The 14993-nt window shown below is 35.3% G+C and overlaps 1 protein-coding gene across 3 annotated transcripts in view; it reads left to right on the forward strand.

Annotated features, from left to right (window-relative positions):
* Positions 1 to 14993, forward strand: part of LOC125651948 (protein fantom-like) — a 35302-nt gene that overhangs the window by 9540 nt on the left and 10769 nt on the right. The window contains exons 14-29 of one of the 3 annotated variants that reach the window (XM_048880800.2): positions 1071 to 1177; positions 1263 to 1380; positions 1480 to 1598; positions 1690 to 1791; positions 3744 to 3815; positions 3908 to 3985; positions 6226 to 6411; positions 6554 to 6683; positions 6798 to 6892; positions 7338 to 7497; positions 7718 to 7872; positions 8192 to 8407; positions 11176 to 11376; positions 11794 to 11929; positions 12016 to 12078; positions 13679 to 13801. In XM_048880800.2, the coding sequence (XP_048736757.2) occupies positions 1071 to 1177; positions 1263 to 1380; positions 1480 to 1598; positions 1690 to 1791; positions 3744 to 3815; positions 3908 to 3985; positions 6226 to 6411; positions 6554 to 6683; positions 6798 to 6892; positions 7338 to 7497; positions 7718 to 7872; positions 8192 to 8407; positions 11176 to 11376; positions 11794 to 11929; positions 12016 to 12078; positions 13679 to 13801 (2061 nt within the window). Of the gene's footprint in view, positions 1 to 1070; positions 1178 to 1262; positions 1381 to 1479; positions 1599 to 1689; positions 1792 to 3743; positions 3816 to 3907; positions 3986 to 6225; positions 6412 to 6553; positions 6684 to 6797; positions 6893 to 7337; positions 7498 to 7717; positions 7873 to 8191; positions 8408 to 11175; positions 11377 to 11793; positions 11930 to 12015; positions 12079 to 13678; positions 13802 to 14266; positions 14318 to 14993 lie in introns of all 3 variants that reach the window. The other 2 variants (XM_048880806.2, XM_048880815.2) reach the window with 2 other exon arrangements.

A 14993-nucleotide genomic window follows, 5' to 3' on the forward strand; every position in this document is an offset into this window, starting at 1 on the left:
GAAAATAGGATTTGAGAATTTACAATTCAAATCATGTCCATGCCCCTTTAAGGAATAAATTTCAAGGTTGCTTGCATTATGAGGTTAAATGAATAATGGAAATATGAGGCCATTTCTGTATAATTGGCTTTGACAATATTATCCTCATTAATACTTGTACAAACAACCTAGATATTCCTTATGTCATGTTGAATAAAATAACATACAATAAAAAAATAGCTAAACATGAGCTCCTTTATAAGGATATATGAATATTGAACTAGCAAATGCTTGATAAACAGACGATTGATGAATGTAAATATTACATTAAACAGGAATATTTGTTTACAGGCATTCGTGAACCTGCAAGCTATTACATTATCTAGAATGTTACTTTGTCGGGGGACGTATCACATAGGTTTTACATTATTAGGAACATGTGTAGATTATTACGGAGTTTTGTTTGTCAAGGACCAGAAAGATACATACATGTAGTTAATGCCATGGTGGATGCTTTAAAGTGAGTTTGCTTTGTATCAACTACCGTCAACTTGTAGAAATGACCAGACATTTATCAAGTTTATCATCGTCAAGACTTTCAAAATCAGTTGAGATACACTTTTCTTGTACATATTCTTTGAAAGCTCTTGCTGCTTTCTTGCTTCCTTTCAGAGTTTTTTCTACACTTAGTTTTAATTCGTTTTAAATCTTACTCTTTGTTTGTTGTCTGAGCGAATCTGCTCAGACTGGTCGCCATTGTTGTTATAAATGGGAAAAAGGGGAATCTCTCTAAATATATTTCAAACCTAGAAAATCATAAGTATGGTGAAGCATTTGTGTAAACATAAAAAAAACCTGATCCAGATGCCATGTTGTCATCATTATTTTGCTACTCATCGAAATTTATATGGCAATCATGTGATGCATTTTATTCAATGTCGGAGTGTTTTTTAGTCTGAGGCCAAACAAATTACTTTGTTTCGGAACATATTGCATTGGTATTCATTTTCTGAAGAAATTTGAAAACCCATAAACCTTGTTAGCATAAGACATTTCACACAGATACAAAATTTGGAGATATTTGTTTACAGAGACCCATGAACAGCTGCAGGCACAATTCAGGGAAATGCAGTTGGAGCATTATCAACTTAAAGAGGAGTATGATGATCTTAAGGAAAAGATGAAGTTCTTCACTAAGGTATGATCATATAAATGTGTTTTCTGATTGCATTGACACCTGTAAGAGATTCTGTGTGCTGTTGAATGACCTGATAAATTTCCAGGAGAGTGCTATTGATTTCTCCGAGATTGAGGAGGCCTTGGTTTTGGTCAAACAGAAAAAGCAGCAGTCTGTGCCAGACCCAGATTTCTTGCAAAGAGTGGACAGAGAAATGTCCAAAGGTCAGTCGGTGTAATTAAACATAAAAATAATCAGGAAAATCGATCAAGGCTTTGGATTTTTATGATGCTTATTCTTTATATTTATGTATGCATTAACAGATGAACATAGAAAATTACTGGAGGTACAAGCAGAGTATGCAGAGTGTATCCATGAATTGGAGAAGACTCGTAACATGCTGGTGATACAACACAAGATCAACAAAGACTACCAGCAGGAGGTCAATAAAACTGTTACTATATGTTACTATTCTGATGCTTTTCACCTTCATAATGTTAGCCACATGTTGATTATATTTGATTTGTGTTTAGGTTGATATCTCCCAGTCCAAGATTGATGAGATTAAGAAGGAGTACGAAACAAAACTGGATGAGTATGCTCGTTTGTTGGACATCAGGGCAGCCAGAATAAAGGTTTGCAATATAGTTTGTTTGTTGGACATCAGGGCAGCCAGAATAAAGGTTTGCAATATAGTTTGGTTGTTTGTTGGACATCAGGGCAGCCAGAATAAAGGTTTGCAATATAGTTTGTTTGTTGGACATCAGGGCAGCCAGAATAAAGGTTTGCAATATAGTTTGGTTGTTTGTTGGACATCAGGGCAGCCAGAATAAAGGTTTGCAATATAGTTTGTTTGTTGGACATCAGGGCAGCCAGAATAAAGGTTTGCAATATAGTTTGGTTGTTTGTTGGACATCAGGGCAGCCAGAATAAAGGTTTGCAATATAGTTTGGTTGTTTGTTGGACATCAGGGCAGCCAGAATAAAGGTTTGCAATATAGTTTGGTTGTTTGTTGGACATCAGGGTGATGGGACAATGCATCAGAATGGCTTTGTGATACATCATTTGGTCTTATTGTGTATCAGGGTGGTCTTCAGAGATGGCCTAGTACATCAGGTCAGCCTTGTAGTATGTCAGGGTGCCTTGTAACACATCAGGTCAGTCTTGTAACACATCAAGTCAGTCTTGTGACACATCAGGTCAACCTTGTGACACATCAGGTCAGTCTTGTGACACATCAGGTCAACCTTGTGACACATCAGGTCAGTCTTGTGACACATCAGGTCAGTCTTGTGACACATCAGGTCAGTCTTGTAACACATCAGGTCAGTCTTGTGACACATCAGTTGCTTTGTGATACATCAGGGTGGCCTTGTAAAATATTTATGTCTCCCCTCTTCCAGGGGGGAGACATATTGTTTTTGTAATTTCTGTGCATCCATCTGTCTGTCCGGCAATAAATTCCTCCTATATGGCTTATCAGATAGACTTGAAACTTTGTACAATGCTTCATTGGCATTTATAGATGTGTATATTGTCGGGACAGGAGGATCCAATTGTTTTCTTAAAAGTCATAGTGGATCTTAAGAGGGTTGGAGGATGTTAAAATAGCTTTTGAACACTTCTCCTATATGGCTTATCTGATAGACTTGGGAATTTGTACAATACTTCAATGCCATTTGCAGATGTGCATATTGTATGGACAAAAGGATCCAATCGTTATCCTTATTAAAAGTTATAGTGGATCTAAGAGGGGTGGAGGGTGTAAAATAGTTTGTGAACACATCTCCTATATGGCTTATCAGAGTTCATAATGGCTATGTTCCTGCCCATGCTCTCTCCTTCATACCATGCAGTACATTAAGGGCAGGGGGTTTGGTGCACTTCTAATTTGGGGAGCTGGGAGACATTTGTTTTTCATAAAAACAATCTCTAGTTAAATCTTCTTTAATTCTATTGAAACTAAATGGTTATTTTGAAGGAGGAGGTAGCCCTTTACCAGAATTGTAAATTTCATGATCCTAGGGATATGGGTTTTGGTAGTAGGTTGGGGCCATAATGGTCTTAGTGATGTTAATAGTTACAGTTTCTAACTTCTTGATAACCACCCTTCGAATTCTTTTCAAATTTGGTTCCAAGCATCTTTGGGACAAGGGTACATAAATTTTTAATTTCAGAACTCCTGCACCTCTTGGGGCCTTAGAAGTTGGGTAAAAATTGCCAAAAACCCCCCAATTTTCAAAAATCTTCTGTACAACCGAACAACTAGAAAAACTAAATGCAGTCATGTAGAGCGGGAAGGTCTCTACCTAAATGATCAATTTTGTGATCCCTAGGGTAGAGGTTCTGACTCAAGGGCAGGGCCAAACTAGGCATATATTGTTTATGTGTAAAACATTTAGATAACATCTTTAATTCTATTGATACTGAATTGAAGCTGGTTGGTTATTTAGAAGGAGCAGGTAGCACTTTACCAAAATTGTAAATTTCATGATCCCAGGGTTAGGGGTTTTGTTTTCAAAGTGGGGCCAAAATTATTACAGTAATTATTGTCTTTATTATTTAAAAGACTTCATTCATTTTTCAGAAATTAGAAGCACAGCTTAGAGATGTTGCTTATGGAACAAAACAATACAAAGTGCCGCCTCCTACTGATTCGGTACGTGATCTTGGTGTGGGCAAGTATGATACATCCTTGGGTTTGGTAGCAGGATGTAGTGACTGTGTCATACTATTTTCCTTATTTTTCAGATTGAGGACACTATCGATTTTGATGAGACTATTCATCTTGAAAGAGGACAGAACTTGTTTGAAATTCATGTACAAAAGGTCAGTTCAATTCATCTCTTGAAAAAGTTGTGTTTAAAAGACGTAGCAGTGTATGATTCCTGTCAGAATTATCATGTATCAAGAAATTCAGACATGAATTAGTAGATAAAGTAATTATGGACTCCTCCCCTTATGTTAATGGAGTAGTTATGGACTCCTCCCTTTATGTTAATGAAGCAGTTATGGACTCCTCCCTATATGTTAATGGAGTAATTATGGACTCCTCCCCTTATGTTAATGGAGTAGTTATGGACTCCTCCCTTTATGTTAATGGAGTAGTTATGGACTCCTCCCTTTATGTTAATGGAGTAGTTATGGACTCATCCCTTTATGTTAATGAAGTAGTTATGGACTCCTTTCTCTACAGCTAATGAAGTACAGTAGTAGAAGACTCTTTCTGTGGCAGTTAATGAAGTATTTGTTGACTCTTCTTTTTACAAATATTGGAGTAGTTATCAACTTTTACATGTGCAATTCATCAAATTCAGCTAGATTTCATTTCAAATTCAATTTTGAGAAAAGTAGCTGAGAAATTCTGATGTGACTAAGTGAGCTTTGTGGCCCTCAGGCTTCCCAGATTTTATAATTTTAGGTCAGTCCATCAGACCATGAAGGTTCAATCTGCTTTTTGTATTTAATAAAGCTACTTGCTGAATATTTATTAGGACCCCGCATGAAATGCAGGAAGCTCTATAGTAATCACATTGTCCGTCCGTCTTATTTACCGTCTGTCCGTCAACACTTTCTTTGTGACATGATAACTCAAAAAGTTTTTATTGTACAGTTTTCAAATTTTGTACAGAAATAATTTACAGTAAGAGGAAGACGCCTACAGATTTTGGTGTCTTGTCACTTTGTCTATCTGTCTTTATGTCGTCATCTTTATTATTATGAACTCTTTCTTTATGACACGATAACTCAAACAGTTTTCATTGTACAGTTTTCAAATTTTGTACAGAAATACTTTACAATAAGATGAAGAAGCCTATAGATTTTGGGGTCATTTCACTTTGTCTCTCTGTCTGTATGGCATGATCTTTGTTATTATGAACACTTTCTTTGTGACACAATAACTCAAACAGTTTTCATTGTACAGTTTTCAAATTTTGTACAGAAATACTTTACAATGAGCGGAAGACACCTATAGATTTTGGGATCATGTCACTTTGTCGGTCTGTTTGCTTGTCATCATCTTTCTTATTACGACTATCTATTTACCACTATCTAAGGGAGATAATTCAATTTGAATTACGGCGTGTTGATATAGAAAATTTACCAAAAAAATTCTACAACACAACATTATGTATGTGTATTTTTGGTTTTTTTATGTAGTATAAAAAATGCTTGATATACATGTTTATTGAATTAACATGTCATTCCCAGTCAACAACTCTCGATCGGGATTGGAATATGAAATTGAATTTGTGATATCCGGTTGCAAAGTGAAACTGCTTCATTGAGTTATGTACTAATTGCAAGTTACACCTTAGAGAAATGTTCCTTTTAATAAAGAAAGTCACAAAATAGATACAAAATGAGTGTACCTTATTCATTACTGTTACCGAACTTTCGTCGGTTAAAATCTCGAAATGACGTGTTTCATTGCGCATGTTGACGGCAAGGTCCACATTTTCTGCATGAGTATTTTGATATTTGGTTATGAATTTTTTTTAGTGCATACATGGTATGTCTCTGCTAGGAATAATGGAAACTGTCTCACCAATGTATGTAAAGACATTCTATAGATTTCTATTTTTAAAAAATGTAGAACACTTCTATCAAATGTGTTTGAAAATGCTTAGACCCCCGATGTCAGAATTTTCTTTTCCTAGCCATCAATATGTCAAATTCATAATCTTTTTCGGATATTATTTGCCACATTTTGTACCAGTTATCCAATATGAATCCCCTTACAATGGGATTTAGTTGCACTCTGTTGTGTTTGAGTGGATGAGTGTGTGCTAAACAGAAGTGTTAATTTACATTTGCATCAGTCTATCATAAATATGCTTCATGATTCCTTTTTCACAAATTTGCATTCCAATATATCTTTGAATATTATTAATTCTAATATATATACCAGCCCCAAACATTGCTATATCAAATACCGATGTCACTTTCCTCAAATAACCCTCAGCGGGGCCCTTGCTGACTATGTCAGTTTTCTAGTTTTGTCGTTCAGACTATCTTTGTAAAGCCATTAAGCTTCCTATTATTTTCATTTGTTATTTCATTTGTAGGTCAGCCTGTCTCCTGAAGCCATTAAGCTTCTGGGGGATGAGGAGGCTTTGGTATTCTGTACCTGGGAGTTCTTTGAATTTGAGATTCAGTCCACTCCTGTGCTGAAAGGTCCTCGGCCAGAGTATGACTTTACCTCTCAATACGTAGTCAAAGTGGATGACTTCTTTCTTCATTACCTTCAGAGGGTAAGCTCGTTTCAGGCTTCCAACTTAATTGATAGATGTTAAGCATATGTCAGTCATGTACTGTAACATATGATTTACCTTTAATATATTAAGTATATGTAAATAAATCTTTTGACTTATTTAATCAATCCCTTGTTTTCAGGAAAGTTGTACTTTAGAACTTCACCAGTCATTAGGACAGGACTTTAACACCATTGGAGCTTGTCAGCTGGTTTTCAAGGACATATTTGACAAACCTCATGGCAGAATCCATGGCTCTGCTTCTCTTACAGGTGATTAAAATACCTCATTGCTGATTGGTTTTGCCATTTTCTAATCACAAAATTTACAAAATGACAGCCTTTGAAAATGAAATTGAAGCCCCTGTTGGTGACTTTGTTTGACAGGGCTGGATGGGGAAGGAGCTGGGATGGGTTTTGGTGTAGTTGAATACTGGATCAGACTGCGAGTCCCGATGGAGCAGGCCCTGAGACTTTACAAGGTTAGATATGCACATATCTGACACTCACCCGATGTCTTGCATGCTGTCATAAAAATAATCATGATAAATATGGAGGAGTGGAAATTTTAAGGAGACAAAAATGTAGTGATTTTCTCCAGTTTAATGTACCAAAGTGAAACTTCTGCGAAATTTTGATTTAAGTTGTTATAAAATACAACCTGTTGAATAGCATAATAAAAGTAAATATTAGTAGATTCAGTTTGAAATAAACCTAAAGCTTCATATATTAAAAAAATGCTACTTCTATAGTTCATGTAAATTTTGTTTAAAAGATTTGCATGATGATTAAAACAAGTAGGCACAATATTTCTTCAGCGAATTGCTTTAGGTTTTCTGATGTATATTGCATATTTATTAAATACTAGTACCTTGTCCTTCAGTATCTTGTTGTAAGTAACAATATACATCATGATGTCATTAACAGGAACGTACAAAGGCTTTAGGGTATGTGATGTCCAATCAGAAGGCAGCCACGGAAGCCCTCCAAGCTCTGGATGAAAATGCAGCTATGAGGCCTAAGGACAACATCAATGAACTCCACATTAAGATTGTCCATTGCTCGGGTCTGAAATCGAGGCGGCCCAGTGAGTTTATCACTATATGTGATGTGTTTAGATGCTCTCTGTTTAAATACTAAACAATGAGCCAGCAATCCTGTAGGTGGTTAGGAAATTGATAAAAGAGGTGGCAATTGTTGGAACTGATGGTAATGTGAATAGGTATACAATATATACATATATACCAAAGCTTTGGTAGCTTTCTATCTATAGTCCTGTGTTGTGGAGTGTTATATCTGTTTTGTAGATGTACAGCCCTCCCCATACTGTGTGTATCAGTTCTATGACAACAGAGACCACGACACTACAATAATCAGAAATTCCAATAATCCGGAGTTCAATGACCATAAAACTTTCCCAGTTCCGATGACAGCTGACCTGGATCAGTTCCTGAAAACTACAGTAATGTTGTTTTTGAAATACTGATTGGTATTTTATTAGCAGTGCAATGATCAGTATTGCCAATGACTGTCCATAAGATTTATAAGCGAGGGATTAATTTGGAATCTTAAAGTAAAAAATAAATTGTATTAAACACTACAGTTGTTCATCGCTGCATTACAAAAACCAATCTTTAAAAAGAGGACCATTATCACAAAATATACAAATAATTGTTTTACATACTTCCTAATTTTTATTAGATTACTTTGTTGTAGATTATTTATGATTATAAATGGTAATTCTAGAAGTTTAATATGAACCAGATGCTTTATTTTTTCAGCCATTGAGAGTCTTCGTGTTTGATGACGTAGACCCAGAGCAGGCCTCTTACATTGGTATTGCAGATGTCCCTTTGATTCCACTGGCCCACAATAAAGCAATCAAAGGATTATTTGAGCTGAAGGCTGCAAATGGACGCATTTCTGGAACTATAGAGTTGGAGCTGAGGTGGCAGTTTACTTACGTACCTCCCAAAGGCATGCCACTGACTGAACCGGTAAGGGCAGCAACATTCTTCACTGATCTAGTAAGGCTTTCAACACACTGCATTCACTGAACCTGGCCCACAAACCCTTTCTTCACTTTAGCAATAAAATGTCTTTCTTTGTTGTTTCATCAAGTGATGAAGGTAGCAATCATTGCCAAAAAAATTTGCATAACCTGATACCCGATAACTTGATGAAAGCATGACAACTGTGCCAGATCATTTTATCTTGACCTTTTATATGACCTTGACCAGATTTTTCTGATACAATATGATACAACAATTTGCATTAGTGACATATTAGATTTATTTTACTCACCTATATTTTTGTTTTACTGTTTATTTTGGCAAAAATGAAATTCACAAGAAAACGGTTATCTGAGAGATGTGAAATTTTATGAGCAGCTGTTCATTTAATGAGAATATTAATTACATAACACAAATTAAAGTACCAAATTAACCATGTAAATGTTATCCCCTCACAATTCATTGAGAGAGGGCATATATTAACAGGCCTGTTTGTACGTGGGTGAGTATTTGAGCGTGTGTGTAACGCTGAGCTCGTAGACACCCCACAGGCCAAACTTTTTTATTCCATTGATTTTAATACAGGGAAAAACCTACTGATTTTGGCATAAAAATGTCAAAGTCACTTTGGGACTTCACAGAAAAAGCTTGTGGACACTCATTGCAAGGGGATATGCACCACCTTGTGGAGCTCTCGTTTTTTTTCGTGACTTTTGATGTCATCTCAATCGTTTACCAGTACAAGGCATTCTGTCTCCTGCTTATATGGTAACTTTCGGACTAGTGAAAATGTTATGAAAATTTTTATCTGTTAGTCTTATTTTGAGGTGATGGTTAAAAAGAATGAGTTGTTCACTCAGAAGTTCCAACTAACACTGTGCAGAGCTGACATTTTTACCATGTTTTTGCCTGTCATTTCTCCACACTTTGCTTTTCCTAGAAGACATAATTTGAATTCATTGCATTTTTATTGACAATTACTGTATGTATACTTTTTTTAGCATATGAAAATTTGGCATGATTGAATTTGATGCACTTTTTGGTGTAATAATGATTTAGCCCTTCGTCATGCATGATAATGGATAAATAGAGAATTTCATATTTTAGCACAACTAGAAACTAGTTCTAATTGTAACGAGGACTGTTACGAATGTTCCACTAAAATCTCCCATTTAAAAAGGGATGTCATTGTGCTTCAGCACAACTAATCATATTACATTGTAAGTTGTTGTAGTATTTACCTATGATGTCAATATCATTTGATTTTTCTCGTTCACAAGAGATGTACCAGTTATTTAAATATTAGCCAATCAAGATTAAAGATGAGTGTTTGCTTGAGTAAGTACATGTAAATGATAATGATGATGTTACTATGTAGAGAGTCCAAAAATATATCTGCCACATAAATTTGAAAACATTTCATTGAAATCTCAAAATGTTAAAGATCAATACCCAATGGAAGAATTAAGTTAAAAATTACAATGCACATTCATTCACGCACTCACAAATTTGATTTAGCATCTTTGTTTCACACCATTCATTATGCATTGGTATTGTAAACCTACAGCTAAAATTCATTTATTTTAGTCTTAAATCAGAGAGTTATGGCCATTTCAGTACCAAAAATGAAAGGAAAGCAAAGCACATGCATACACATGCATGTGAGTATGACAGAACTTTTGTTGATGTTATTCAATACGCATTTGTATCATATCTCTACAGTTTGAATTCCATAATGTTTGCATCATATACATGTATAGGAGAATTATGGTGATTCTAAAACTGTTCAATCAGAATTCAGCACATGTGTATTCACGTGCTGGCCAGTAATTTTGACCATAGCAAATAGGTAGGAGTACCAAGATACACCCAAAACATCAACTTCAAAAGATTTTGATGAAAAATAAAATTATAAAATTGAACCTTTAAAAGATGAGGCGTGTATGTGTTGGCATTTTTTATTACACCAATTCATAGGTATATAATGTATATTATCTACGTATGCTGTGAATATCATCTTGCTCGCTTTATTCATAAAAGAGTTACAGATGTGTTTGTTATATCCAGTCAAAATGAAGCACATGTGTATGCGCGTGCAGATTGGTAATTTTGACCATGACAATTGGTTAAGGGTCTCAATATATTTCTACAATATCAATCTAAAATGATTTCATTGAAAAACCAAAAAAGTGAGACTGATTATGAAGTTAGTGAACAAAAAAATGCAATGCATGTGCACACATTTTCAGAGAAAATGACATATGTTCTGCACATCTACAAATGGTTTCATATTGATCCCTTGAGTTGTTTCTGAGAACAGTCCTGGACCAAAAAAAAGTATCTGAGTAAAATAATGATAATATTAAGAAGAAATGGAGTAAAAACAAAATATGTTCCCAAACTTCATTTGGGGAACATAATTAGCACTCTTGCCTCACTTCCAAAGCTGCTGAAATTTGATTTCCTCTTAAATAAGTACACATACACTACATTTGATGTATATCAATCCTGACTCAATAGCTTATATCAAACCCACCTCTGTATTGGGACACATGTATCAGATATTGCTATTAAAGTTGTATTGATTTGTCTGTACACCCCTACCTCATTTTAATTGATATTTTGTTGAGCTTGTTTCTGAACAAGCATGATGGGACACTCATGTCTTTTTAAATGGATACGTTTTAGTTACAAATAAAATCATTATTGTTATAATTGTATGTTCATTTAGTTTGAATTCTTGTTTTAAACAGCCACCAACACAAGATGTCAAGCCAGAAGAGCCCACCACATTAAACGAAACCCTCCCAGTGACCCCTGCCCCCACCAAAACCAGAATGGCAGCCAAGTTTCCAGGACCCTCAGCCACCTCCACCCCCATGCCTAAGTCTCAACTTACAGACAGTACAATGGAGGGATTCGTTAAGTTCATGGATGTAGACACTACACCAAAGGTACCTATAGGAGACTGGCAGCAGTTTGTTCAGAGAAAGTTTATTCTAGCAATGTTAAGGAGGAACACACCAGAGAAATCTGATATGGATGAATAGTAGAGGATAATTTGAAACTTACTTTATTAATAGTCAAAAAATGCAGCTTTAGTAGAAAGTAATGTGAAAAGATTTAAAACCCCAGCTTGACTCAAACCCATGATCAGCAGTTGACACGTTAACCAACTGAGCTACCCAGATAGGCAATCAAAGTTCAAAGGAATATACAAATATTGCTGATATTTATATTTTGATTCATGTTTTAAAAGGAAGTCAGCCATTTTGTCTATGTAGTGTACCTCCTTTATAGTATTTTTATATTGAATTTGTTGGAAGTACCAAAGTGATAATTTGTTTCAATTCTCTATGTACTTACGCAAGACTCCAGCGAAGAAGAAGTTGGATGTCCAAGAGGAATCTATAATTCAGCCATCCGAATCTCTAGTCCATGAAGCAGTGTCACAGGTGGTGTCCGACAACCTTCCCAGCATGCTTTCTACTGAGTCCATGTCAAATGGCAAGTATCAATCATGCCCTGTCTCAGTACTCAAATTGAATTGGAGATTGCAGGATTGACTGTTATTGCTTGCGTTAAATTTTCAGCTCCCCCTGCTGCAAGTCCAGCATCTTCAATGAAGTCCACTCCTAGAGCCCATTCAGATGAAGGTAGGTATCACAAGCGAAAAGAGACCCAATAAAAAAATAATAAACATCTGATACATTTCATAAGAGGCTGATGTTAAAGAGAAGAATACATTGTGTTAAGTGTAATAGGGACAATATTAATTTTCCTTAACAAGGCTAGATTGGTTCAGGTCGTATTTGTGGTTTTGTTTGTGTAGACAGGCTAGAACTTTGTTTTGTCAAACAACTATAATATTAAACTAAAAATTAAATGGTACATGTATTTGAATTTCAAGGCCTACAGCTAATTCTTGTGACAAAAAATATTGCTAACATTACTCTTACAAAGTAATTGCAATTCATATGCGTACATGCAAATCAAAACATGGGATGGAGTACAATGTATTAAAAAGTGCTTTTTGTTTTGATTTGCTTTGGTTAATTTTTTAAATGGATACAAGTACAGTGTCACCTCGGTATATTGCCAGCTTTTGTCCCAGCCAAATTTTGGAGTTATATCGAGGGTGGTATTATAAAGAGTTTGACCATTTTAGTTCATCAATTTGAAAAAACTATGGTTAATCAATTAATAAATTTTTGTCCTTTTATTGTCATCCACACACAGTATGACAAGATGTGTAAATGCATGAAATTGTTTTGCTTTTGTTCTTAAACTTTGTTAAATAGTGGGATGTTCTGCGCTTGTGTATTTGTAAAACACATAAGTACATGTATATGTACAACTGTTTCATTTGTGTCATGCTAGGTTTGATGACTGAATACGTTGATTGGTTGCAAACGCGTAATGGTTGCAATGTTTTTCTGGGACACAGAAATATAACGTCACACACATCAATACAAACAATTGTCACATGGTGCACAAAATTTACAGTAGCTGATAGGAGTTTCTTTTTTCTGTTGTTTACATACGGGCAATTAAATTATTATATTCCAGTGATTATTGCAATTACCTATACTTACTTGTTTCCATGATGCATGCTAAATTTAGATTTTTCATGATTCACTAGACAGACAAATGAAGTATAATTATGGCTTCTGATCCCTGCTTGTTTGCAGCTGGATGTAGTTTTAATTCTCTGTTGTTTATGTGTGGGTAATTCTGATGGACAACATCAGAGACAATTTTTAAAGAATCATATTCAAACTATTATTGCAATTTCCTATACCTATCTGTTTTCATGACATGCGGTAAATTTAGATTCGTTATGATTCACCAGACAAACAAATTATGTATAATTATGGCATGGGATCCTGGTTGTTGGCATGGCATTGTTATCAGGGGGATGTATAAAGGTAATTTGACTTTTTGTACTTGAAACCCGTTGGTGGATGGTGATAGGTGAATTTAGCGTTATAATGGGTTTTCAGCATGCATGAAAAATCGTTCTACACATTTCGATGGTGGTATGCGAGGGGTGGCGATATACCGAGGTGACACTGTATAATGTGTCTTGAATGCTTGGATATTATAACTAAGGTACATCATCATCTCTATAATGTGCATGAAATCAGTAGACATACCTCCTATTGTTAACATTTAATCCATACAAAGCATACCAGTATGGTAGATATCTCTTCGAAGTGGCATGACACATTAGAAAACAATGCATGTGCCTTTTAGCTGTGCAACAGGATGAGCATCCGGTGGAATTAGAGGAGGAATCAGACACATTGAGTGAACAATCCAGTCCTCAACTGGTTGGGGAGGCGCTAGCTTACCCCTCCCCTCCCCCCGAGTCTGACGGTGAGAGAGTTAACTCCCCCCACTGCTGGTGGCGGGCTTGGCTGTGTAGTGGTAGATGTAGTAATTCCCAAACCTCAAGTCCTTATTTGTAGTCATTTGTTCTTTATCATTAGTCTTTACCATTTCTTTATTTTGAAGCAATGAAGAAACAGTTGTCAAAAGTTAACATAGAGTTTTTATAAATGTATGTAAGAAAGTTCAGTAGGGAAGCTAGGTATGGGAATTGATTTTAAAAAACATCAGTGAAAGGAAACCGTAGTATTATACCTAATTTCTTTTGACAACAGTTTCAGATTTTGTAGGTGTTGCTTTATAACATAGAGCTGATCAAATTTACCTTTCTTTTAACAAGTTTAACCAAGGAATTCCTAAAAATAACCTTTTATTTCAGATCATATATGTGTAGATACATAGTCAGTTTCGCTCCTAAACAATTTTTCATTTCTTGCTCCTCTCATGTGACAGGTAAACAAAAACCCATCCCTAAAGCCAGGAAAACGTTGACTTTTCGTCTAGGTAAATCGGACTGTGGATTGCCATACAATCCTGCATGATCCCTGTGATAGCTTGTCCTATTAGTATATCAAATGTATTCAGAATATTTACAACTAGCTCTAAATGTTTGAGAGTTTGAAGAACTAGGTTCACGTTATGCTTAAAATGGCCCTGATCATTCCTAGTTCATTCATATTCCCACTTGTGTCTAATTTTAAGCACAAATATAAAGTGAAGACTTCATACTATTAATAAACACAAAGCATTTCTTCAGTGAAATTTATTTAGGAAAGCACAAGGCATGCAAATTTGTAAAGTTCTTGAGTTTTATGAGAAAGTGCCATATTTTAACAAAAATTTATTATAAAGAATTTGAATATTGATTAAAAAAATAAATAAATAAAAGATGCAAGTATCAATAAGTTCCATCAATAAACATACAGTGTATGTATATCAAAGTTAAATTACGGATAGAAAGTATCTTGCACAGCGGGGTTAAGGTGTCCCGAGTAAAATAACAAGTAATAACAGCATATTCATATAAAAGTAAAATTATTTCAAGCGTCGCATATTTTTAGTAAAAATTGTTTGTCAATACATTAACAAACATCGTATCACGTGGGGAAATCCTTTGCTTACCTATTACGTCGTCATACAAGTGACGTAGAGCTATTTTTATCCGCTAGACTTTTAGTTA

This window comes from Ostrea edulis, chromosome 1 (genome assembly GCF_947568905.1).
Source record: "Ostrea edulis chromosome 1, xbOstEdul1.1, whole genome shotgun sequence".
Lineage (NCBI taxonomy): Eukaryota > Metazoa > Mollusca > Bivalvia > Ostreida > Ostreidae > Ostrea > Ostrea edulis.